General features: G+C 34.2%; 1 protein-coding gene across 3 annotated transcripts in view; it reads right to left on the bottom strand.

Moving 5' to 3' along the window:
• FAT4 (FAT atypical cadherin 4) overlaps positions 1-27,443 on the bottom strand; it is a 177,930-nt gene that overhangs the window by 23,984 nt on the left and 126,503 nt on the right. For all 3 annotated transcript variants that reach the window (XM_055384176.2, XM_019026020.4, XM_055384177.2), the window contains 4 exons: positions 22,442-22,692; positions 16,178-20,527; positions 5,309-5,413; positions 161-468 (listed from right to left, as the gene is read on the bottom strand). In XM_055384176.2, coding sequence (XP_055240151.2) covers positions 161-468; positions 5,309-5,413; positions 16,178-20,527; positions 22,442-22,692 — 5,014 coding nt within the window. The remainder of the gene's footprint in view (positions 1-160; positions 469-5,308; positions 5,414-16,177; positions 20,528-22,441; positions 22,693-27,443) is intronic.

Below are 27,443 nucleotides of genomic sequence, written 5' to 3'. Positions count from 1 at the left end.
AGAGTTGTCATGAGCACAAGAAAAATATTATGCCTAAGTTTTTCATAACTAAAGTGTTCATTTAATGAATAAACCTAATTTAACATGATTTGCACCCCAATTCATACTTTATTTGAAGATCCAGTTGGATATACAACAACAATAAAATGAAATATCTTACCATTCCTGCTCTCCTGGCAATCACAGTGTGAAAATGTCCGTCTGACACCTTCTTCATGGTGGTGAGCTTATATGTACCACTGCCTAAATTATAAGAGAATCTTAGTCTTTCTTCGGCAATTTCAAGGGCCAAAAACTCAGCCCGGTCGCCTGTCTGGTTGTCATAGTTGTAAAGCAATAAGGCATGACTTTTAATAGTGGCAAATTTGACATAAATATAGTTGTTATTGGGGTCCAAGCTTGGAAATTCCATGTATGATAACTCCTCAAATCCATAACTGTTCAACTCGCAGTGTTTTCCAAAGACACCTGTTGGAGGGAAAATTGACAAACTGGCATAAAATTTCACGAAAATTTTATTATATATTTTGATTAAAATATTTTTGAATTATAAAATGAGATATCTTTTAACAACTTTTTTTACTTTCCAAAAAATTTCATCTAAACTAAAATTAAAATAGTTAATGATCTTTATGAATGAATGATCTTTAAAACATGGCAGAAATGATTAACTGATGTAATTATTTTTCATTGTCTAATTAGGGAACATATATAAGTATGTTTTGTTTCTCAAAATGAAAGGCTTAGTGGAATGGAGTATGTCTGAAGAGATTTCTTTCCCAGAAACGTTTCAAAATTCATTGATTTTTTTTTTTTTTTTTTTTTTTTGGGACAGAGTTTTGCTCTTGTTGCCCAGACTAGAGTGCCTGCTCACTGCAACCTCTGCCTACTGGGTTCAAGCGATTCTCTTGTCTCAGCTTCCCGAGAAGCTGGGATTATAGGTGCCGGGAACCACGCCTGGCTAATTTTGTATTTTTAATAGAGACGAGATTTCACCTTGTTGGTCAGGCTGGTCTTGAACTCCTGACCTCAGGTGATCTGCCCGCCTCAGCCTCCCAAAGTGCTGGGATTACAGGCATGAGCCACCGCAAGCGGCCCAAATTTGTTGATCTTTTAAAAGTTGTATTATGCTACAATTTTCAGCCAACATACTTCCTTCATAATATATAGTTCTTAAAAACTATTTCAACTCAATTGAAGATGGCAAATGCATTTGTTTTGATTTTTTAAAAACCAGTACCTATATTCATGTTATTTTCAAGGGCCACAAAATCTGACAAGTGGAATCATTGGTTTAGGAAAGGAAATAACTGTCTTTAAGTTTTTATCTCTTTCTTGTTTTATACCCTCTGTGGGTATGATTTATAGCAGGCTACTTTAAAATAGCTGTCTGTTTTTCTGAAAGTCAGCATTCCCATTTGTTTGTGCTGGTTCTTTTTCAAACTTGAAAAATGAGTTTTATTGATGTTACAATGTTATGCCAAAATTCTTTTCCCACAAATATTAGTAGAGTGTGGCAAATGATTGGAAAATTAACCCATGCCAATACCTCATGATTCTTATTAACTTGCAAAGGTTTCATTTATTAATTTTGGCTTTATATGTCCCATAAATGCATAAAATTTAGAGTGAGGGAATTGTTCAGCTAGAAGGAACCAATGCCATTACTTTATAGAGTATTTAAAACTTGCCTAAGGTCACAGAACCAAGAGAAACAGCCAAAATTTGAGGCCAGATCTACTGATTGTCTAGCTATTTTGACTACCACATTTTATATCAGAACATTTTTAAAATTAAAACAGCCTAGAAGTTGCTATAAAAGTTTTTGTTATTTATCTTTTCCTTTTCTGTCCAGACTGAAATAATATTTATTATAAATGAGTAGAAATTATACATCATTTTGGCCAGGCATGGTGGCTCACACCTGTAATCCCAGCACTTTGGGAGGCCGAGGCGGGCGGATCACGAGGTCAGGAGATCAAGACCATCCTGGCTAACATGGTGAAACCCCGTTTCTACTAAAAATACAAAAAAAAAATTAGCCGGGCGTGGTGGCAGGCACCTGCAGTCACAGCTACTCGGGAGGCTGAGGCAGGAGAATGGCGTGAACCTGGAAGGCGGAGCTTGCAGTGAGCCGAGAACATGCCACTGCACTCCAGCCTGGGCGACAGAGCGAGACTCCGTCTCAAAAAAAAAAAAAAGAAATTATACATAATTTTTAATTTTTAATCTTTAACCAAAGTTGAAGAAAAGGCAAAGGAATTATAGAAATGATATTTATTGATATATATGTTATGTCATATATATGATATATAGAGATAATATATTTTATACATAGTATAATCTTATACATTATATACTTATTATATCTATCCTGTAGAATTTGTATTTGTATTTTATACATTTCTGTGGCATCTATATTTAATATTTATAATTTGTATGTATTAATAATTTGTATATAAATATGCTATCTATGCAGAAAAAGTGAAGTTAAAGTAAAACGAAAAATAAAACATATAAATGAAATAAAAATACTACTGAAAAAATTTGTATTATGTGTTCACTTAGGTCTCTTCTGAATAAACTTTAATAAATCTATAACAATGTGCTGAATATTTGAGTGTAAATATATGGAGAAAGTATATAGATACTTACATTTTAATTGAAATTGATACTGTATTTTCAAACATGAAAATATTTCTTTATGGAATTTAAAAAATTTATTCTTAAAAGGTTTTGGTACTGTTTTCACAGAAAGGTCGCATCTTAATTCTAAGAAGTTATAATTATACATGTCGCCTTTATAATGTCTGAAGCACTATGTTTTTCCTAAGATGTAATTTAAATTAAAAAATCTAAGTATCGAAAAAATTTTTTGAAATCCAAATAGCCAATCTTTTATTGATGAGAAGCTAAACAGTGCAAAAAACTTTTTTCTAACTTCAAAATGATAAAGTTTTGTTTTAAAGGATGCAAGTGTAACTACCTACCTCTGGCTATTTATTTGAGGCATTCCATCTGACATTGTTATTTGTACCTTTCATCCACATTCCATTTGAGAACAAAAATCATTTTTGTTTCTGCTTCTATCTCTTTAGTTTCAAATTACATAGCAGTGTTTCAGTGATTTTTGTTTTCTTTTGTAAGTGCTTATGTTGTCAACTGACAATGTCTAAGTTTAGATAATGTTTTTTGTCTTTGCCCCTGGAAGGAATGGGGGAGAAATTTGCACTGCCGGCTATGTGTGATTTGTGTCTATTTTAATTTACATTGTGCTATTCCTCTTCCCCTGGCGATGTCTACAGAGTGACAAGAAGGTACATTTGGCCCCTCAAATAGTTCCACTTAATAGGCAATGACAGTTGTACCACTACACTGCAGCAGCAACTTGTATTTATTGTGTATCAATTTTCTTAAATCCTCAAATTTGCAACTCAAAATCCTCAAAACTTAAATCCTCAAAATTTGCAAAGGGATCCCTAAAAATATGAACATCTCTGTTCAGTCACTTGAAAATCATTTCTAGTTTACACTCTAATCCCCTTATCTTTTATCTCAAAATGTTAAGTTAAACCATGAAATTTGACTGTGGTTATCTGTAGAAAGCAGCACCACTTAAAATGATGAGACACCATTGAAAGAAAGAAAAAGTTTTTAGACATCTCAAGTTGTGGTTATTTTGACCTTGATATACCTTTCATTACTTCACAGGCATTGTTAGAATTTCAAAGAAATTGTATAAAAAGGGGTTCTGTGAATGTCATACTGGACTGAAAATAAAAAATTGTGTTCTAGTTGCTACATTGTTTTGGGGTAGTTTTGTCTCAACTTCATTTTTTGACTTTGGGCAAATCAGCCAATTTCTGGGCCTCAAAACCATTGGTAAAATACATTCCTCAAAATTAGATATTTTTCTATTGTGTTTGTCTTTATCATTCTATGGATGTGCTTAATAAAAACAGATAGTCATGAAGTTGTTTGGAAATTAAAAATACCTAGTAAATTATACAGGTTATTAGGAACTGCATATGTCTTTTAAATTCTATTATCTACTATAGGTTGAGCTTTACTGTTCAGGTCCATATAGCACAGTTATATGCCCAAAGGAAGACTAGAAAAATATCCTTGCTCTTTCTTGCTTAAGAAAAGAGACATAGATGAAGCTGGAAACCATCATTCTCAGCAAACTATCGCAAGGACAAAAAACCAAACACCGCATGTTCTCACTCATAGGTGGGAATTGAACAATGAGAACACTTGGACACAGGAAGGGGAACATCACACACTGTGACCTGTCATGGGGTGGGGAAGGGGGGAGGGATAGCATTAGGAGAAATACCTAATGTAAATGACGAGTTGATGGGTGCAGCAAACCAACATGGCACATGTATACATATGTAACAAACCTGCACGTTGTGCATATTACCCTAGAACTTAAAGTATAATAAAAAAATAAATAAATAAATATACAAAGGGGAAAAAAAAAGAAAAGAGACAGAGTCATTTGGAGATAGAGTCTATGTTGTGGTGTAAAGCAGCCTTTAAAAAGAATGGAATAATCACAAACTTATGAAACAAGCCAAGCTAATACAAATGCTTCCTCTGAATCTCATGGTTTTTGGCTGGCACAGTAATGGGTAACAGTTGGATAAGACCTGGAAGGAATCTCTTAGTTCATTCCACTAGGGTGAATAAATATGTATGTATACAAAAAAGTTCTTTTTAATAATTTTTCTTACCCAAAAGACAGATTAGTCTGAAATTTTATTAGTCAGGTAGTATCAGCTACAAAAAGCCTATTATGAAAACGTCAGGTATAGTTACTAAGTCCTTCTAATAAAAGTGGCTGAATTAATATAAAAAACAAAATTAAAAACTAATGTAAAAAACAAAAATAAAAAATGAAGCAAAATTCACAAAAGTGAAACAAACAAAAAAACCTTACTTTGACTACTCTTAAAGATTTGAAATAGGGAGTGATGTGAAAGAGTGCTTACAGAATTTTTTTATTTCATAACTTCTCAGCTAAAAAGAAGATATCCATAAATCTTTGGGGGGAAATGTCCTACGGAAACAATATTAATTCAATTATCTTGAGTTGACTCTTTTTCTAGTAATGATCAATGCAGTGTATTCAATGGCATTTCCATAACTTTTACAAATGTTAAACATTTAAGATTTTATTTTAATAAAACCTTCCATGTAAAACAATAATTTTTTGGTCTGTCATACTCATAATAAAACAAAATTGCTAAACTGTGTGCAAAAATAAACTTATATTTTATATCAACAAATAAGTTTTACTCACCAAATGGACAATGACAATAATAAGAATCCACACCACTTTGGCAGGAACCACCATTAAAGCAGGGGTTGCATTCACAGTAATTGACTGAAGATTCACACATTTTCCCTAAAATATATCAAATTCAGTTTTTTTTAAATCTCATACATAAATATATTAACACCGTTACAGCATTACCATACGTTAAAATCTTTCCTAAGGCATATCACGGAGAAAAGAAATATAAAAACATTTTACTTGACATAAGGAAATTAGAATAATATCTTAGAATTTAAAATCTTGTTTAGTTGTCCTATTGTAAAATGTGCATTATAATATTTAGGAAATAATTTACATAATCATCTTGGAAGAAAATACTGTTTGCAGAGAAATGACATGATAAACATATTTAAATGCTTTGACTGAATTCATTTTCTGTGTCAATGTCCCTTCATCTTTTATATTTTATAGATAGAAAGTCGAAACTTACAGTATTCTTTTCACTGCAGAGATTTTCTTGACTTAGGTATTTCAAAGATAATAACTTACCTTATTTATCAAACTACACTCTTTCTACTACTAAGAAATATCACTTGAATTACACATATCTGTTGTAAAGCAGAATAAGAAATAAGAAAACACATCATATTTTCAAATGCTTATGAAAATTTATTCTTGACTACAGATTATGTATACTTTGTCTTTTGTCTGAAGCGATAATACCTAAACAGCATATTTTTCAGTTTATAAAGACTTTTCTCATACATGATCTTGTTAAATTGAATCAACTAATATTGACTGAGTGCTTATTATGGGCCAGACATGATAATGGGGGGGATATGGCAGTGAAGAAAGCAAACAAGTGTCTTCAGACTGTGTTTCCATTTCAGTAGGGAGTATTAATCCATACAAAGGAAATATTTACATTTCAAAAGTGAAGAAGAAAAGCCTCTTGGAGGCTAATATATTGTCTGTGAAACTGTAAAACTATGACACAGACCAATTTAGGGCTTCTGCTCCCATATCCAGGTTTCACAAAACTATGGTAGTTGATCACGTGGTGTATAAAACTTGGGGTATAAGTCCCACTTGTTTTTGTTGTTGTTACTTATTTTTACCTAAACTTAAACATGTTCTAATACCACTGTTCTATAATTTTAAAGTATTCTAATTATTTGATATATTCGTTAGGATCTAATTTTCAAATTTCATAATGCAGTGAGATGTTACAGAATTCTTAGTTAATTTCTTTTCATTGAGAGTAGGATTGTAAATACTACAGCATTTGTTTCTGGAAGTTACTTTCTACTTCCCAGCCCAATTTCACTAATGCATTTATTAGATAGCTCAGGAAATGATATGCATTCTATATGCACAACGAGACCTACTGCTGAGCATAGATACTTCATTTCATTATACTAACTTTGCTTAAAACACAGTCAAAATTTTGTTTAAATTGGTTCTGTTTTTGTGGCTTGATTACAGAGCCACACTTATTCTGGTCTGAAATTATAAGTGTGAGTCAGATCTCATGATGCTAACTAAGCCCATTTCTGTACATCATAGAATCATAAACACAACATTTTTTCCCTTATAAATAAATTGGGAACCTCCTTATAAGGCAAAACATTGAGCTAACAATTTCAGAATACCTTTCTATTGTTAAGGCAAGGGCATGAAAATAAACAAGTTACAAATTTATGGGCACAGAAATCAGGTTTTAAGTATTGTAGCAGTGTACTACATTGGAGAAATAGGCAGGAAAACTTCAAATAGTGCTTGATTTCTCACCAGAGAGTTGCGGTTTCACAGAACTCTTTCCTGTTTTGTTTTTCAACTGATTATGTGAAGGCCATTTTAGTGATGTAGATTTTTTTTTCTTACAGCACAGTATTTCCCAGTTGCAAATACATAAGGTCTACTGGCCATATTTTTGATAAGTTGTCATCAATAAAGTAATATTCTACTCTTTCCATTTGGTTTTCACTGTAAAAGCACACATAATTTTCACTTGTGCTTTTTGACTAGGTACAGTTTTACTTTCTTTCATTCCTTTCTTTATCTAAAAAATTATTTTAGAGTTGTGTTAAAAGTAACATGTATAAAATACATAGACTTATATATGTATTTATAAGTGTGTTCAATATAGCCTTGTTATCATGAAAACATGTTAGTGGGTTACAAAATTGCCACCTTCACTTCTTAATGACTGGAAATGAGGAACAAATAAGAAGTAACAAATGTAGAGGGTACTGCTATGCATACCTACTCAAATAATTGGACATATGTGCTCTCTGAGAAAAATATATGAGTATAAATCCCAAGTCATTGTTCCTATAAAGCTACTATATGTTTTTTGAATTTCATTTACAAATACTACCTTTATAAATCTTGAGTTAAATAGCAACAAATGAAATTTACGTGTTGTTCGTTTTGTGTATAATTATATGAATCAATTCTTATTTAACCCTGTATAAAATATTTTAACATAGACATCTGAGTTTAATTTAAATATAAAATACAGGCTATTGCAGTTACTCCAGAGTGAGGAGTGGAAATATATCCTAACATAAATAAGACTTATTCATTTATTAAAACATACAGTGATTACAAAGTGGCAGAAGATGTTACAAACCAATAAAATACTAATTTTGAGAACGAATTTCCTATAAAACTTAAATTCTCAATAGAATCTGATTCTTCAAGTATACACAAATAGAAATAGAAATTGTTAAGAAAAAACAAATTCAACCTTGCATTCATTATTTCAGTTTAAAAATAAGGTTGTTTCCTTTTTACTTTGTCTTAGTGGATAATTACAAATAATTAATAATGGCTATTCCTCAAGAGCTAAAAGCAGAAGTACTATTTGACCCAGCAATCCCATTACTGGGTATATACCCAGAGGAATATAAATCATTTTACCATACAGACACATACAAATGAATGTGCAATGCAGCACTATTCACAATAGCAAAGACATGGAATTAACCTAAATGCTGATAAATGACAGATTGGAAAAAGAAAATGTGGTACATACACATCATGGAATACTATGCAGTCATAAAAAAGAACAAGATTATGTCTTTTGTGGGAACACGGATGGAGCTGGAGGCTATTATCCTCAGCAAACTAACATAGGAACAGAAAACCAAATACCACCTGTTCTCACTTATAAGCGGGAGCTAAATGATGAGAACACATCGACACAGAGAAGGAAACAACAGACACTGGGGTCTACTTGAGGGTGGAGGGTGGGAGAAGGGAGAGGAGCAGAAAAGATAACTATTTGGTATTGGGCTTAATTCCTAGTTGATGAAATAATCTGTATAACGAACCCTGTGACATGAGTTTACCTATGTACCAAACCTTCACATGTACCCAGAACCTAAAATATGAGTTAAAAAAATAAATAAAATGGCTTTGTTTGGGGTTAAATAAAGGAATTTGTTGTTGAGTTTGGAAAAAATAGTCTTATCTGTTGGTGGTAGAGTATGTAAATTATTTACTATTTAAAAATTGAGTTCTCCATTTAAAGAGTAAAAATTTTTTACAATTCATGAACTAACTCAGAGGTTGCCATAGCAGATACTTGATTTCAAAGACATAGTAGGAAAACATTTAAATTTAAATTATTATTTAAAACACCTGTGTCTTTTGTGTGAGAGAAAGATTCCATAATTTTACTTAGAATCAAAAGAAAGCTTCTAAATGCATATTTCTCAGGTTTGGAAAGTTTATGCTTTTTTATCCAATTAGAAATTAACAAAATTCTGAATTGTTTTGTGCAAGTCTATCTACTTAAATTGTAGTGTTAATAGCATAATGAGTATCAGAGAATGCAGTAGTTTGAATTACTCTAACATGCTCTTGGTACAATAATCTGATGTGTTGAAGCACTGTGAAACAAAATCTTGGATCATTAACTTAATTAATGCTGCAAGTCAATTAACAATACTTGCCAAACGCCTTCAGGCTTGGAAGTATGCTGATAGGACTTGCACAAAGACAGGCATTTATTCCTCTTGAACTCAAGAGGCCTCCTTCCATTAAGATATGTTTACTGCCATAGCAGCTGTTTAGAAGAATAAATTGATCTCATTGCTTTGACATCCATCAATTAATTGTGTTGCCATACACTATTTATCATAACTAGAAGGAGATGTGCTTGAAGAAGTGTAAATTCTTAGCAAATGGAAAGTGGGAATAGCTTAAGGTGAAAATAAATGCATAATAGGAATCCACGGTATCCACAGACTTCCCTAAACTTACAGGAGAAATTTTGTGTCTATTTTCATGTTTGGGGGCAGAAGATGTGATGACGTGTTGAACATAAACTGAATCTATTGTAATCACCTATGGTCTTTTCAACAAGAATGTATATTCAAGTTTCACTTGTCCAAGCACATTTTAATGTTGGATTATGTGAAATAGAGCTAAATTTATTCTCAACTGCTAAACTGGACCACCCCATGAAGATATGATAATTTTTGATACCCTATGATACATGTAGCCTTCAATTTAATATCTTAGATTATATATACATATTAGACTACCATAAATATTATTTTTAAATCTCCTGTATTTCTACACAGAGGAGATGGGAGAATATGTGCAACTCTAAAAATCCATTTTAGGTCTAAATTGATTATGTTATTAATAAAGAAATTCTATAATAAATATATGCTATTCATTCTAGGCATTTATCTTATATATTTTCCAAATTATTTTAGCAAAAAGTAGCTGTCTTTTGCACAGTATGCAAATGTTTCCCATTATTGTTAAGGAGCTATGAAGATAGTCTAAGTATCCTGTTCAATAGCCTTATGGATTTTTGCATTGAAACAAAAGCAAAAATACCATGTTTTAATAAGGGCTGCCAGTAAGAAAAGCAACAACCAAAAAAAGTTTTTACCTTTGTCTTGTAAAACAAGCACAAACACAACCTCAATGAGACTACAAATGATTACATATGATTACACACATAATGTTCATAAGTTTATAAATATATGCTTATTTTCTACAGAAATAAGAAGCATTTAAGCTACTTCTTAGAAACACAAGTTATTAATGCTTTTATAAGTTAATGTATTACCTAATGTAAACTGCCTAATTCTGCTTTCAGGAATCAAATTAAATAAAAATAATTGCACTCTTTATTCTCTCTTACATGAGCCACTCTTCTTTATCTCAAAGAAAATTTAATTTCATATATATTTACTAAATTTCTTTTATATTATATGGTTTTCCGGTCACATGATCATCAACAACACCAATACATGACCGTAGTAATTTTAAAAGAATCACTCTTAGTAACTCTTTCCATCTTTATGAAAGCAAATGTCTGGCAAGTTTCTCAGTAAAATTACTATGCATATTTTGTATATAACTTGGTATGTCTGAAAAAATTTTACTGTTTATACTGTCAAATGACATAAAAGTGATGAATGAACAAACCTCATCTTTCCTGAAATATCGGGACTTAATTGAGAACATAGGAAAACTTCTCCATAAGGTAACAAACCCCCGGCATTATTCCAAATACTACACCTAAAATGCATCCAGATGTGTGAAAGTGAATGGAAAAGGTTAAAGAGACTATGAACTAATTATGTTATAAGATAGCCAGATTTATAAATAAGCTCTATCAAAATGCTGCGTTTTATAACACCATCCATTCCCATGAAGGATTTAATGCCAGGAATGTGATGCAAACAGCGAAAACCTGGCAGCAGGAGACAAATGTTGATGTGGTTACTATTACTGTACTTTCTAATTAGTGTTCTATTAAGTGCAAGACATTTTCATTTGTATATGAAAATAAATACTACATGTGTGGTTATTAGGCTAAAGTTTTCCTCTAGGAACCCCTAGACTTATGAGGCAGGAATAATAGTTTTTATTCACTGAGGCATACTGACAACTGATGTTAATTTTTGGTATCATTACATTTTGTGAAAATTTAGAAATTAGTTTTTCACATGGCCTATACTATAATAAACTTTATCCATCTTTTCTAATAATTTATGTTACAGTTAATCAAAGCTCCATATGGTGATATTAATACAAAAATTGTAAGAAAATTTTCTTAATAATGAAACATATGAAGTGATTATAACTGAATATGTTACTTTTCTTCAATTTTCTTTTGGTTCTTTTTCCAGTAACTAAGGAAAAGAGATAAGAAATACATGTTATACAAATTCATTCCCTCTAAATCACTCATTCATTAAAAAATATAGTTGTTTTATACTTATGTGCATGGTTACAGACTTGAAAATAAACTTTAAGAATATTTCAGAAATAAACTGGTGACAGTATGATAATAACTATATCCCTTCCTATTTTTTGTTCCATGATTATCATTTTCATACTTGAGTCCTTATAAGTTGTTCTCTACATAAAATCTCCATTCAGCTAACATTTAATCACACCCTGGGGATTCTGGGGATAAAGTCTCTTAGTTTGCATCAACTCATAAGCCACTTACTCTTCTAATCCTTAACACAATTTCTAAATCCACATAAAATACTAAGTGGGGTGTGTGTGTGTGTGTGTGTGTGTGTGTGTGTGTGTGTGTGTGTGTATGAGAGAAACTGGGTATGGGTAGTGGCTGAGGATCATTTTAAGCAGAAAGTTCAGAAAATTGTGCAGCTCCAATTTGTAATTCCACAGACTTTGAAACCTATTGATAAAATGCAGGTGGAAGTCCACAAAAGTAGAGTATGAAAAATACAGTAATTTAAAATAATTCTGATGGCCATAAATTATATACAGACCTTGAAGAAGTGAAGCTTTACTAAGGCACTACAATTTAATTCATGTTAACTGAAGTAAAATCTAGCTATTATGAGTAATTTTTTAAAAAATCATTCTATGAGGCACACATATAGTTATGTGTAAATTTTGTCTTATGGTTTATTAGCTCTGACTAGGTTAGATGTTAAGATGTTTTGGTATATTAGCTCTGTCTTCCTGAGCCAGGCTATCTGGCAGAGACTAGGTAAAAAGAATAACTCAGAATGATCCTTCAGAGATTATCTCTACAAAAAAAATTAACAAACTATAGAAATTTAAGCAATACATTTCTAATTTAAAGTATGGATTAACATTTGCCACTCACTATGTTTTTTTCATATTGTTTCCTACAAAATACAAAAAGGAAATAAAACTGTCAGACATTAATTATCTGCCAGTTTTACTGGATGGTTTTTTTCATACAGAATTTGAAACTTGATTTAAAAAATGTAAGATTCATCTTAATCATTCAATTTTATGTTTGTTTATATCATTCCTGATCAGTTGGATTATCTCCTACTATGCAAATGAAGATTGAAGTGAACTCTGAGGAGAAGTATGTAACGTTAATGTATAACTCCAAACAACCTTCCCTAGAAAGAGTTTATGATATAGACTTTGGCAGCTCTGGCCCTGGAGTCACCAGACTGTAGGCTCAATTTCCTACAGTGTAAAACAGGAAGAATAATAACATCTTCCTAAGCCACATATCATCTGCTGACATTCAGCATCGTTCCTATCTTTCCATATTGCAAGGGCTGGAAGTCTGAAAACTACCTTTTCCAGACTCCCTTCCAGCGGGGTTCAAGTTTATATTCTGCCAGCAAAAAAGACTGTGATGATATCTGAATGGTAAAAGCAAAGCAGGAACCATTCTCCTCAGATCACTTGGTGCAGCACTGCAGGTGGGCAAGAGGATCAGCAGCGGTGTCTTGCAATGCCTGCCATGTCTTTATTGCTGCGCCCATTGGTGAATGTTCCTGACCTGTATTCTTAGCCAGTTTGAAGATTTTGTAAGCTGTTTCCTTGTAGCAAATACTTTCCTGCCTCAAAGTCTGAGAGTAGTTCCGATTTCTGATCAGTCTCAGACAATACACTGTCTTATAGGCTTTCTGTGAGGATTAAGTATTAATAGAATGATGGACAAAACATTCTTAAATAATATCACCATAGAACTCACCATAACACTCCATAGCAAGTGCAAATCAAAGTGTGATGAGTGTGACATGTATATAAAGAGCAGAGGCACCAGAGCCAAGTTTCTAGTAAAAAACTAGTTAGAACACTTTCTGTGCCATGGCTGGAGGCAAGTTGTCTAATCTCTTTTAATGACTCGAAGACTTAATATTTTGGTCTTCAAAATTGGAACAATAATCATAATATCCATCTTACAGAGTTGTAAGAACTAAATGTAATAATGTCTATAACGCAAGGAGCTTTAAAAAGTGCTTTACATAACTACTTGATAAATGTTATTAATATTTGATGATGTAAGGAAAGGCATTTTTAAGAGTTTCAGCTATCACGTTTAGAAAAGTATGCAATGTATATTTAAATGAAATCAAACAAAGAAATAAACAAGCCAGACAGAAGTAACTTACTCATCATTTATGCTAAAATCAGCAAATGGTGCCTTTGTTCACACCAGTAATACTTTCCATGTTTCTTATCAATACCTAATACCTTTGCACTTTCTTCATTCTAGGACTAAATATAAACTCAATCTAAACCTAAGTGTGAATAAATGCATTATACTAATGTAGAACATAAAAACTCTTATTGTTGAATTCCCAGCCGATAAAGTAATTTTGGGGATGGGTAAGAAAGAGTGAGGGAAGTGTTCTAGAAATCCTGACCTCAGCATGTATATAGCTCTATTATTCATGATCTTAGGATATAACTCTTATAAGACTCACAGTTAACTTCCGCTACACAGGTTTCATGTCTTTTTAAAAATTCTGTGGTACTCCTCTATTACTACCACTATACTAATACCATTATTACTACTACTAATTAGACTGCAATTACTGAATACTGCACAGTGTACCACATGGGTTTTGTTTGTTTGTTTTGAAATGGAGTCTTGCTGTTGTCGGCCTGGGCTGGAGTGCAATGGCGCGACCTCAGCTCACTGCAACCTCCATCTCCCGGGTTCCAGAAATTCCCCTGCCTCAGTCTCCTGAGTAGCTGAGATTACAGGCACCTGCCACCACGCCCAGCTAATTTTTGTATTTTTAGTAGAGATGGGTTTCACCATGTTGGACAGGCTGGTCTTGAACTCCTGACCTCAGGTGATCCACCTGCCTCGGCCTCCCAAAGTCCTGGGATTACAGGCGTGAGCCACTGCACCTGGCCTGTACTAGGTGTTTTACAAACATTATATTTACTCATTACAAAAACCCTGAAAGTAGTTATGATTATTCCCATTTTACGGACAGAGAAATGAAGAATCAGCTAAGGTTAGGTGACTTCCCAAAAGCTATAGCCAAATCAGATTCTATGAAATCTATTACTTTTTCTATTACACATGTTTTCTGCCACTTTTTCTTCATTTATATTTCAAAGTTATTTCATTAGAAGGCAAAGACTGCATGTTCTGTTTCAACATTTTCAAACTTGCTCTATATTTTCCTCAAGTGATTCAATTCTCCAAATATAAAGCCATCAGTATACACATAATGGACACTTTTGAAAATATAACATAGAAATGCATTTGCTTAAAATATTATTCTGTAATACATCTACAAAAGCTAAAGCAATCTATCTTGATTCTACCTATACTACTAGTACTGTAAATTATGTTTATAAATACTGCAGAGTAACTCAATGTAATATGCATGCTTTACAAATGTATAATGTGCAAGTTATAAGATAGAATTTTGCTCTCCTCAAACTTATCAATAGCATAACATTTATTCACATTTGAAGGAACATCAACCACTGATTAACTAATAGATAGGTTGATAGATAATAATGATATAGACATGGAGTAGAAATAGGTAGAGATCTACGTATATATGGACATCATATCCCACTAGGGTGCCAAAGACTAGTTCAAAATTTTTTCTGCTATGTTTAATGCTGCTTTCTAGTCTGTCAAGATAAGCTGTGGCTCAGTTGTGTTCTAGCTTTCTTGAGAAATAAGCCTATTGTGCTTTCTACCCAACCATTAGAAATAACACACCATTTTTTTTCTTTTTTTAAGACAGAGTCTTGCTCTGTTGCCAGGCTGGAGTGCAGTGACGCGATCTCAGCTCACTGCAACCTCTGCCTCTCGAATTTAAGTGATTCTTCTGCCTCAGCCTCCCGAGTAGCTGGGACTACAGGTGCACAACACGGCGCCCAGTTAATTTTTGTACTTTTAGTAGAGATGGGTTTTCACATGTTGGCCAAGATGGTCTCGATCTCTCAGCCTCGTGATCTGCCTGCCTTGGCCTTCCAAAGTGCTGGGATTACAGGCATGAGCCACCTTGCCTGGCCCAATAACACAGCATTTTAATCTAAATCTGAAAACATGATTCTTGCTCTTCTCACAATGTTGATCACATTTCAATAATAATGACGACTATGATTTTAAAAGGTCACAAAAACGATGATGATAAAGAATTAACAACAATCATTGTTAACAATTATTTAACACACAAAATGGTCCAAATCTTATGTTTTGTATATATTTTATCCTTTATATCTAGAATACTCTTTTAAATAGATATTATTCTCTTTTTGGCTCTTGTAAGAGACGCTACGAGATTAAGCACTTAAGTTCTGGATTTAACTGTGTAGACTTGAATAGTGACAGTACAGCAAAGTAACTGAATCACCTGAGAAAACCTAATTACTTACTCTCTACTTCAACTTCCTTGCCTATAGAAACTGGAAAATATTCCTACCTCATAAGTTTTCTTTTAAGAAGTAAACAAAACAAATACATAAAAAGTGCTTAGAACAGTATTTGACCAACAGTAAATGTTTAAAAACATTTGTTACTATTATGCTCATTTATATGAAAATCATTGGAAAATGATAAAATTATTTCCTTTCAATATACTTGACATGGCTAAAGTCTTAGTGAGAAAAGTACAAACGTTTTCATACCTGTGTATCCGGTTTTGCAAACACAGTTGAAGCTTCCTGGAAAATTCTGGCAGACGGCACCATTCTTGCAAGGACTCTGCAGGCACTCATTGATATCTCTCTCACATGCCCTACCAGTGAAGCCATCTGGGCAGCTGCATGAAAATCCTCCCACTAAATTGTGACAGGTTCCACCATTGTGGCAAGGTGATGGAAGACATTCATCTATATCTATTTCACACCAGCTACCCGCATATCCTGGCAGACACTTGCATAAGAAAGGCTGCAGAGGTTCATTTGCCACGATGATGACTGGAAGACTCTCACGGCTTTTTAATACGGAGCTCACAGCCAATCTTCGTAGACAGCTCCCTCCATTCTGACATGGGCCATGCACACAGGAGTCATGATCCACAGATTCCACCTTTACTCCACTCTGCCGGAGAAGGATCTCTTTGATGCTTTCAAAGAAGGTGGCTACGCCACTGGGATTCACATACTGATTATGATTTCGCTTCACAGCTGCCAAAAGAAACGTTCTATTGTTCTCTTGATATGCACTGTACAGTTGCACAGCAGTCCCTAAGCCTGTCAGCTGTGAGCTGGCAATGCGTAAAAAATGAAGGTAGTGGTTGGTCAAGAAGTCCTTTACTGTTGGTACGCCGAGACGAAGTAAGATGCTGTTATCCACTGTGGCATTGGAAAATCCAGCAAAGAAAACTCGGATGTTGCTTGTGACTGTGCTGTGAACTCCATCATTGCTAAGGACAGTCAGATCAAACGTGCCATCTGTGGACCTTGGCTGGGAATTCAGATCACAAGTACCCCCTGGAATACTGAAGAGGCTGGTAACTCCTGAAGTAAGGGAGCAGTGGAAGCTGTCTAACACATCTGGATCCTGTGGCTTCACAGAGCCTAAAATCCCACCGGGAAACAAGTTGCCATAATAATTAACAAATATCTCCACCGTCCGAGACTGTGAAGGATTGTCATTTTGGTCTATAACTGTGATATGCACAGTTCCTGTGGAAGACATTTGAGGAACACCAGAATCCTTGGTAACCACAGACAGATAGAAGTCTGCAATCTGCTCTCTGTCAATCTCTCTGGTTGTGCTCAGAACTCCAGCAGTGCTCAGACTGAAATAACTGGTGGCAGGACCTGTGCTCAGCAAGTAATAAGTAAAGGGACCTTGATTTGGAGGGAGATCAGGGTCAGTGGACTGAAGGGTCATCACCAAAGTGCCTGGCTGTTTGTTTTCCATGACTTCTCCTTCACTGACAGTCAGCATGGGCCCGTTATCATTTATATCTTCCAGGGTGACTAATAAAGAGGCACTACCTGTAGCTGAGGGGGTCCCTGAATCAACAGCCAAAACTGAGAGATTATAGATGGGAAGGGTTTCTCGATCTAATTCTGCAGTAACGGTGATCTGTCCTGTCTGTGGATTAATAGAAAAGGTACCATTTTCATTCCCTGATCCGATGAAGTAAGAAAACCTGCTCCAGCTGGGGATGGAGTCTGAGTCAAAGGCACTGACAAAGGTCACATGAGTTCCTATTGGGACCCCTTCACTGATCTGCACACTGTAGATGTTTAGAGTAAAAACGGGTGGGTCATTTGCATCAAGCACGGTGACATTTACAGTGACCTCATCTATATCTGCACCTCTAATGCTGCCAAAGTTCTTGGCCAATACCTTCAAAGACACCCTTTCTTCTTTTTCTCGATCAAGAATTCCAGAAACATAAATCTGTCCAGTCTTCTTATTGATCTGGAAACCCTTCTTTCGACTATTACCAAAAATCAAATAGTGTACCTCCCCATCAGTGCCCAAATCACGGTCGCTAGCAAACACTTCTCCAACAATAGTACCTTTAGGAGCTGCTTCTGAGATTTCAAAATAGTAAAGTTTGGAAACAAAACGGGGCACATATTCATTTGTCCCTTTTAATTGTACATTAACAGTGGCAAAGCTACACCTTTCCTCATCAGGGACATTGAAGGCTTTCACAGTAAGATGGTAGCTCTGCTTGGTTTCAAAATCCAAGAAGCCTTGAGTGGTTATGACTCCTGTGTTAGGGTCAATGACAAAGAGGTCACTGTCAGATGACTGTACAGTATACGCAATCACAGCATTTGTTCCAGAGTCAGCATCTGTTGCATTTAGGTGGATAACTGTTGTTCCACTTGGGGCATTTTCCAAAACAGTAGGGAAATAGTCATCAGAGAGGAATACTGGAGAATTATCATTCACATCAATCACATTTACGGTCACACTGCAGTAACCAGTTCTTGCAACCCATCCTCCATCTATAGCACTAATCGTCATTTCATGTTTCTGGCATAGCTCATAATCAAGAGCTTTGGCTAGTGTTAATATACCTGTAGAAGAATTTATTGCAAAAATGCCTTCTTCATTTCCTGAAGAAATGCTGTACTTAATCAAGCCATTCATCGCTGCATCTCTATCTCTTGCAGAAACAGTTCTGACAATGGACCCAACGCTATGGCTCTCAGGGATGGTTGCACTCATGTGGCTTTGAGAGAATTCAGGTGTATGGTAGTTTTCCTCAGTGACAGTTATGTGAACAGTTGCTTGGGAAGAAAGTGGAGGGTTTCCCTTATCCTTTGCAGTGACTGTGATAAAAAAGTTTTGGTTCAAGTCAGAAATCAGGGAGGATGCTACTGAAATCCACCCCGTATCATTGTCCAACTTAAATTTTCCTAAATGGTTATCATTAGAAATGAAATACTCCACTTCTGAATTCAGTCCAAAATCTTTGTCATCTATTGCTGTAACTCTGATTAACTTCGTACCAACCTTAACATTTTTGGTGACTGGAGTGAAATATTTACTTTTAAGAAATTGAGGTGCATTGTCATTACTGTCCACTATATTGATGGTAACTGTTGTCTCACTAATTAAGGAAGGTTTACCTCGATCTGAAGATGTCACTATAAAACTATGCCTGTTGATATTCACATTACTGAAGCCAGTGACGTTTTGGTATTTTAAGATCTGTTTATTGAAAATCTCTCCGGTGGTGGCATTAATCCTGAAATATTCTGATTGAGATTTTATGAAATAAAACACTTGTCCATTTGATCCCTCATCAGGATCTGTTGCAAATACCTGAGTTACTTTGGAGCCAGTCTCAGTAAGTTCAGGGCAATCTAAATAATAGGAAGTTCTGCTAAATCTTGGAGCATTGTCATTGATGTCTGTCACAAATATTGTGACATCTGTACTTACAGTCCACCCAGAATCATGTGCAGAAACTCGAATTCTGTAACGGTCTGTATCTTCCCTATTTAAAGGTCTGCTTATGACAATATCCCCTGTGCTGGGATTAATTGTAAATGGAAGACTTGCATCCATTATAGAATATCTACTAATTGCATTAATCCCAATGTCTTCATCAGAAGTTGTGACACGGGTAACTGTGTATCCTAAGGGGGAATTTTCAGGAACATGGGCACTAAATATCTGAGAAAACCTAGGGGCATTATCATTTTCATCTAAAATGTTAATCATGACTTTTACTGAAGTACTCTGAGACGGGGACCCTTTGTCTGATGATTTTATGGTTAGGACATAATGAGATACTTTTTCCCTGTCCAAAGGTCTAACGCTTCTAATTTCACCAGTAGCATGATTGATACTGAAACTATTTTCCATGTTGCCATTAACAATTTCATAATCTAACTGTCCATTGGGTCCACTGTCCTTGTCCATTGCCGAAACAGTAAGTATTTTTCGAGGGGAAAGGTTTTCCAATATTTCAGATATAAATGGGTCTTCCTTAAAAATTGGGGCATTATCATTGACATCTAATACTGTTATATCAAGTTTCTCGTAAGAGGAGAAAGGAGGGAAACCACCATCTCTGGCCTCTATCCATACAACATATTTTTGTATCTTTTCAAAATCCAGAGGTTGACTAATAGACACCTGCCCTGTTAACTGATCAATCTGGAAAGTATTGCCAAGATTCCCACTTGCGATATAATATGACATAGGTTCTCCTCTTAAAGAGGATCCTGTGATGGTGGTGACAAGAGAGCTGACTGGTTGGTTTTCAGGAAACATGAACGTTTGTTCTTTGGCTCTGACTTTAGGGAAATCGGCCTTATTCACGAATCTAACAGTCACTGTTGTAGAATCTGTCTTTGGAAATGAGCCACCATCTTTTACATGCACAGAAAATGTCACTTCTGAAGCTCCGTTTAGTGGTCCAGCGGCCATAATGGCTCCCCTCAGTGGGTCAATGTGAAATTTTTCAGAATTTCTACCCGAAAGAGAATAATGCAGTTCAGAATTTGGTCCAATATCAGCATCTGTGACTGTAACCGCAAAGACAAAGGAACCTATAAAAGAGAAAGTGTGCAGTTATACTCATGTGGAATTTAAATAAAATATTTGTTAGCAGATAAGTGCATATAAGACACTCTATTGCTGCTTGATATGACCTTATTTTATCATGATTACTAGGGAGAACAGTATCTCCTATATTTTCTCTGAATTTCACAACTCAAATCTGCTCTATGATTGTCTTCAGAGACTAACCTGCCATTTTCTAACAAAAATTTATACAGTCTGTTGGATTTAATACTTTTCAGTATGCCTTTGAGAGAAGCCTAGGGAAAAGAACTTGCTAATCGTTCAAAAATCATAGTTTCTAGGAGAAAAATCTGCACATAAAACAACATTCCAAGAAACATAATATGCGAGCTCTGCAAAGTGCTATGCCTCTACCCAATGCAATGATACTGTTGCTCTAGTGTGTCTTAAAATATCTTCCAATCACTTTATATGTAATCTTGTCAACAAAAATCATGTTCATTACCATTTATTCCTTGTCCCCACTGTTTTATGACAAAATTCCTTTATACGTGAACTATTATCAGATGAAAAAAAGTGCGTATGTGTATGTGCATATGTGTGTGTATATACATAAACAGATATATACATAAGCCAATTAAAATAATTGTAAAGTAGTAAGAAATAAGAATTGAGGGATAATGGACTCAATTTGGACTCCAAAAGTTAGTGCTTAGACTGAGTGCCAATGAAACAGATTGTAGTAAAAATATGCAGAAAAGCTGCCATAAGGACATATTTTCAATCTACTCATTCAGAAACCATTCCCAAACCTGCACTCTCACCCCTACAGAAGAAACGGTAACAAAAGTAAAATATCTTTAATTTTAAAAAGGCCAGTGGTTATAAGTCCAATGAGGAAAAGATGCTTAAGCATACCTCATTTTACATAGGAAATTTTATCTTGCACCACCACACGTTGGATGTAATTAGAACCATGCCTGCCAACATCATTTCATCTGAAGACCCTTAGCAGGTATTTATCATTTTGATACTGACATTTCCTTTGATAGAAAGTTGGCACATAAATTTATGAATCCTATATTTTAGATTGGTATCATTCTCAGATTAATAGAAGATCAAAGATCACTGAAAGGAGGATCTGTTAACTCTGTTAAGTTTTTCTTCTAATAATTAAAAATATTTCCGAGCAAGGAAGATTAAATCAATAACGAGCTATATTTCTATATTTTCCTCTTTGAAAACTCATTTTAAAAATTAAAAATGGCAGATTTGTGCAGTTCTTAAGAGAGTATGCCTTTCTTAGCAAATGTCAAACTAAATTTAAAGAGATACAGAAAGATAAATGCATATTGTCAATATGAAAACGATTCATAAATGGATCCATAAACTTGCTAACAGAACAGTTTTCATTTGTAAAACCTGGAATAAAATAAATATCAACAAGAATTATCCATTTATTAAACTTTTTGAAAACATATCTATGAAAAATTGAAGTCAAATATTCATTTTCCACTGACAAACATAGTTGAATGCCTATTATCTCCCATATTATGTTTCAGGTAGTGGCGTATGGCATGCAAAATAGAGACAATGCCCCTCCTCTTAGCAAGCTTACACAAAGTTATACCTCAGGCCATAAACATCATTAACGATGAGTAATATATATGTTAATTATTTATAATATTCAAGTAATATTAAGAAATAATAATACATAACAATTATAAAACATTATACACAATTAGTCTAGCAAGAAAGGGTTAATTTTCAAGTTTCAAGCATTTTTTCATTTCCATCAGCCAAAACAACCTGAATTTTAGAGGATTTGCAAAATTAGGCTATACCAGAAATATGTATGTAAAATATCATAAATATTTTTATAGAAATGTCTGATACATAGTTTGTTTATATTCATGTGGCCTCAGAATTTGGTTGATTACCTGGAAGAGTAGGAGATGGGATGTGAGTGACATATGGGTGATGCTGAAATCTTGGTGGATTGTCATTGACATCAGTCACAGTGACAAGCACACTGGTGGAACTGGAAAGAGGCTCTGGGGATCCCGCATCACTGCAGACCACTACCAAAGTATAATTATCTTTTGTTTCCCTATCTAACAATGCGCTGGTGATGATTTGTCCTGTCGATGGGTTGATCGTGAACTGAGAGTTTCCACCGATGATCCTATAACTAAAGCAGAAAGCAGAAATAGGGATATGTCATATAGTTTTAATATCGTAACTTCTATTTACTATAATTAAAAAACTGAAGTAGAAATGCAAGAAAACATTACAAGAAAGATCATACAACAATGTTGGAAAGAATACAACTAGATCTAGCTAATAAATATTTCAAATTTTCTGTGAACATCACATTGACAGTCTTTATCATGAGATGTCCAGTGATGTCAAGGAAGTCTTCACAAGGTTTTTAGGACTCTTAAGTTGTGCAAGGCCACCAAACAAACCCCTAAGGCTTTAAATAAATGAGCCTAAAAGCATAAATCAGGGGACTTGCTCTAATATTGTGGTTAGTGGCCAGGATTACAAATGAACATCTTTTAAATGAAACTAAAAATTATTTTTCTGCTGTATACCATAATAAACCAGAGAAGATCAGTTGAAAATTGTATTCTTTTAAGACAAAACCTGTATTCGACATGTATCTGCTTCTCAGAACAACTCAAGGACTGATTATTTATACAAAGACCTTTCTAGTGATTAATTCTGTCTTTGTCATTCCTCATATGGTTTTGTTGCTTTCTTGTCAGGAGAGGTATGACATCTTCATGGATGTTTTGATGCTAACCAGATAGGTTAACGAGCAAGAGTTTCCACTGAGAAAAGCTTCTCTCTTCTTTCTGAAGAGTACAGTTGTCTGCATATACTCCTGATTTTGTGTATAAGGTGGGGTCCCAGAGATCAGCCAGGAAAGAAGTAGCTAAGCTTGAAGGTTCAGAAATTGGCTATGGTCCGTAATTTTTGAAGTTGAAAGATAGCATGGAAATAGATATCTTTAAAAGTTTTCTTCTTTTATACCAACAAATAGATACCCTTGTTGGAGTTGGCTGCCTGTTTCTACAGTTTGCTTTGTGTCTATATAAACATAGCAACAGCATATATCTAATATAAACTGCAGGGGAAAAAACTATATTGCAGCCAGTAGTATGTTCATTCTCCTATTATGCTCACAGCTTAAAACAAATATTTCAGCACTTTTTATCCTACTTTAGTGAAATAATCAACTGTTGAGGACCTTATATTTAAAACTATTAGAAGTCTTATAAAATGATAGCAAAACAGGGAAAGAATAGAGAAGTGGTTTGGTTGAGAAACGGCTTCAGTATTGATAAAATACTTTGCGTAACTCAGATTTTTAATATGCTTGGCAAATCACATGACAGAATCAGGCATGTGTGAAAATAGCATTAACTATAGTTACTGGGCCAGAAGTGACTATTAGGTATAATTATTGCCCTTTACAGTAGTTAATATCTATTCTCTTTATCAAAATATAAATATCAAGTTTTATACATGAATTCTTAAAACTTGAAAATTCAGGACTCACAAAATAATCAAAATACCTTACCGTTTTACAAAGTGTAGAAAACTGGATTTGAGAATTGTGTAATTTTATTTTTGGAACCTTGTTGCTGTCAGTGGATGTAGAAATAATCAAATAATTTAATAGGAAAATAAAGTAAGCCATGCTGCCATAAACTTTTTTAGTTTTATAATGGCAAGGACCAAGGTTCAATCAAATATTTATTCCTATAAATATTCACAAATAAAAATAAAATGAGATTGATAAAAAAACATAAATTTTCATCTGGATGTTTTGTATATGCCATGGTGTATTATTAAGCGTAATGTGTTGATAGGCAAATGGTGTGGCCTTTAGTCCAGTTTCACTAAATGATCCATTCAAAAAGACTTGCTATGATTTAAATGTTCCTTGAAATTAGTCATTGTAACAGCGTTGTAACAATGTTGAGAAGTAGGGCCTTTAAGAGGTGATTACACCATCAGGGTTCCATGATTATGAGTGGATTAATGCCATTATCACGGAAGTGGGAGTTAGTTATTGAGGGAGTGAGCTTCTGATAAAAGAATGAGTTCAGCCTGATTTCCTCTCTCTGTCTCACATGATTGCTCACCATATGATGCCTTCTGCCCTTCTGCCATGAAATAACACACAGGAAGCACCCACCAAATGCAGGCCCCATGCCCTTAGACTTCCCAGCCTCCAGAACTGTGAGCCAAATAAACTTCTATTCTTTATAAATTACCCAGTCTGTAGCTACAGCAGCACAAAACAGACAAAGAAACCTATGTTATAAATTCTGATTTTTTTATTTTATGCTATTGCACATGCTATTGCTTATATGATTGTCTATTTTAAAGTAGGTAATATATTTAGTATTTTTTAAAATGAATGAGCAAATTGTCATTAATATCTAATTAATTTTTTCTAGACTTCACTAGATTCTAAAGCATATAAAAGTATATTTTAAACATGAGATGTTCTATAACACCAGTTGGATGCAAATTTATACTTCTAAGTTTTTTAAAAATAGAAGAAACACAACAAGCTCTGTACCTAGATCGACAGTTAAGATAATATGTCTAGATTTTTGCCACATCTCTTACTTGAGGCTTGGTTCTATTCTCATCCCTCCTGATGACTCTCTTGCTTCTCTGGCCTGCATTAATTTTTGTAAAGTTAAAAACTTTATTAGATTGTGTCTTGTGGTACCTTCTTAACAGTTAAACATTTATGCTGTTGTTTAAATATTTCCAGGAGCTTATTGATTTCTTAGTGCATGTCAAGCACACTACTGGGCAATTTATATATGCTCTTATTTAAATCCCAAAACAATCCTTACAGTTTAGGTTTAGTTTTGACTGTTTAGGGATAATGAATCTGAATCTAACAGAGACTAAAGTAGTTGCACAAAGAAACATACAATCTATAAATAGCAGATCTAGAGTTTGAATTTCTGTCTTTATGACTTCAACATGCACTTTTCCCATTATACCACAGTAGAAGGAAGGTAAAACTCAACTGAGGGAATGTAGTGAAGACGGAAAATGTACCGATTGCTAAGGCCAACATGGACTCTTGCTCAAGTTGTGTCAATATAGAATTTGTTCACATTTAGTTCAATGAAAATCAATAAACACGTTAAATTATTTTCTAATTTGAGAATACATTACTATTCAAATTATTTGCATAAACAGAGACCACTGTGATCTGAACCCTAAATCAACTATTGCTTTTGTAAAGTTAAAATATCCCCATTTGATTTTGTAAAACTTCTTTGCCTCTTCCTGAGATCTACTAGGGTTATAGGCATTATACTGTCTGCTGGGAGAATACGATCATTTAGTTAAGAGACTGGACTTTAGAACATAGTTCACTTGGACATAAATTTAAACCCCATGAATAGCACTTAAATTCACAAAAATTTCTTAACATTTTTAAGCCTTCTTTCTTTATCTGTAAAGTGGAGGTCATATTTTACTCTTTTTATTTGGTAGTTTTGACTATTAAAAATATTTTGTATAAAGAGCACTTGGCATTGTAATTGATAAATGGTGAGCCTTTAAAAGTCTAAGTTTACCAACATAATAGGACCTATACAATATATATGTATAACGTAATAGTCTATTACATACAATCTATCCAAATCTATCTATATATAGGTTGAGTACTCATTATCCAAAATTCTTGGAACCAGGGATGTTTGGATTTCTCTGGATCTTAGAATATTTGCATATACATAATGAGAGATCTAGGGGATGGGTCTCAAGTCTGAACACAAAATTCATTTATGTTTCATATACCTCATATACATAGCCAGAAGATAATTTTATCTAATATTTTTGATAATTGCTTGAAACAAGGTTTGTGAACATTGAAACATCAGAAAGCAAAGGTATCAGGTGTGGAATTTTCCAACTGTGGCATCATGTTGATGCTCAAAAAGTTTAGGATTTTGGTGCATTTTAGATTTTGGACTTTCAGATTAGGGATGCTCAACCTATATTTAGATAGTTAAATGGATAAAGGGACTAAAAATTCAAAACAGAGACACGGTTAAGTAGGTTAAAAAAAATCCTGGTTTCAAGTATATATCCTTTATGACAGAAAGATATAAAAAAAAGGTAATTACAAAACAGTAAAGTGCTATGAAACAGTAAAGAGGTGTCACTGTAGGTATTCAGAAGACAGAACACTCTTGACTGGAATGATTAAAATAAAGCTTCCTCAGAGAAAGGTAAATTTAACATAAGTTGTAAAGGGGCTACCCATCTTTCAATAGTGTTCAAAAAGGCAGAAACAAAAGAAGGTCTAGGCTAGTGGTCAGCAAACCTTTCATATAATGGGCTAGATTGTAAATATATTCAGTTTTACAGGTCATATATTCTCTGTTGCAATACTCAGCTCACCATCATATGGCAAGAGCAGCCATAGACAATAGGTACATGAATGGGCATGGCTGTGTTCCAATAACACTTTATTTACAAAAACAGACACTAGGCCCAATTTGGCCTGCAGGTAGCAGTTTGCCAAGCCCTGGTCAAAGATATAGAATAAATTGAACAAACCTATAAGGCTTGGGAAAGCACAGATCCTTGTCCCATGAGCAGAAAATGATCCAGTAATGCTGAACTTTTGGCCATATGTTGCAGAGTTTTGCAGAATTAGCTGGGGCCATTTATGGGGTGACTAGAATTTGAAGACTGGGGGTTATACCATAGGCAAACTGGAATTGAAAGATTTTGAGGAAGGAAGTATAATTGTTAAAGCAGAGCCAAGAGATGCTCATGTTGATGCATACTTCTGCCATTGCCCTTTAATTCACTGACTCCAGCTTTGCTTTGTACAAATTATTTCCTATAATGCTGGGAAAGAAATAATTATGAAATATAACTAGG

The sequence above is a fragment of the Gorilla gorilla genome, chromosome 3 (genome assembly GCF_029281585.2).
Source record: "Gorilla gorilla gorilla isolate KB3781 chromosome 3, NHGRI_mGorGor1-v2.1_pri, whole genome shotgun sequence".
Lineage (NCBI taxonomy): Eukaryota > Metazoa > Chordata > Mammalia > Primates > Hominidae > Gorilla > Gorilla gorilla.
Note: the sequence above shows the minus strand (reverse complement) of the source record. Positions and strands in the feature narration are given on the sequence as shown.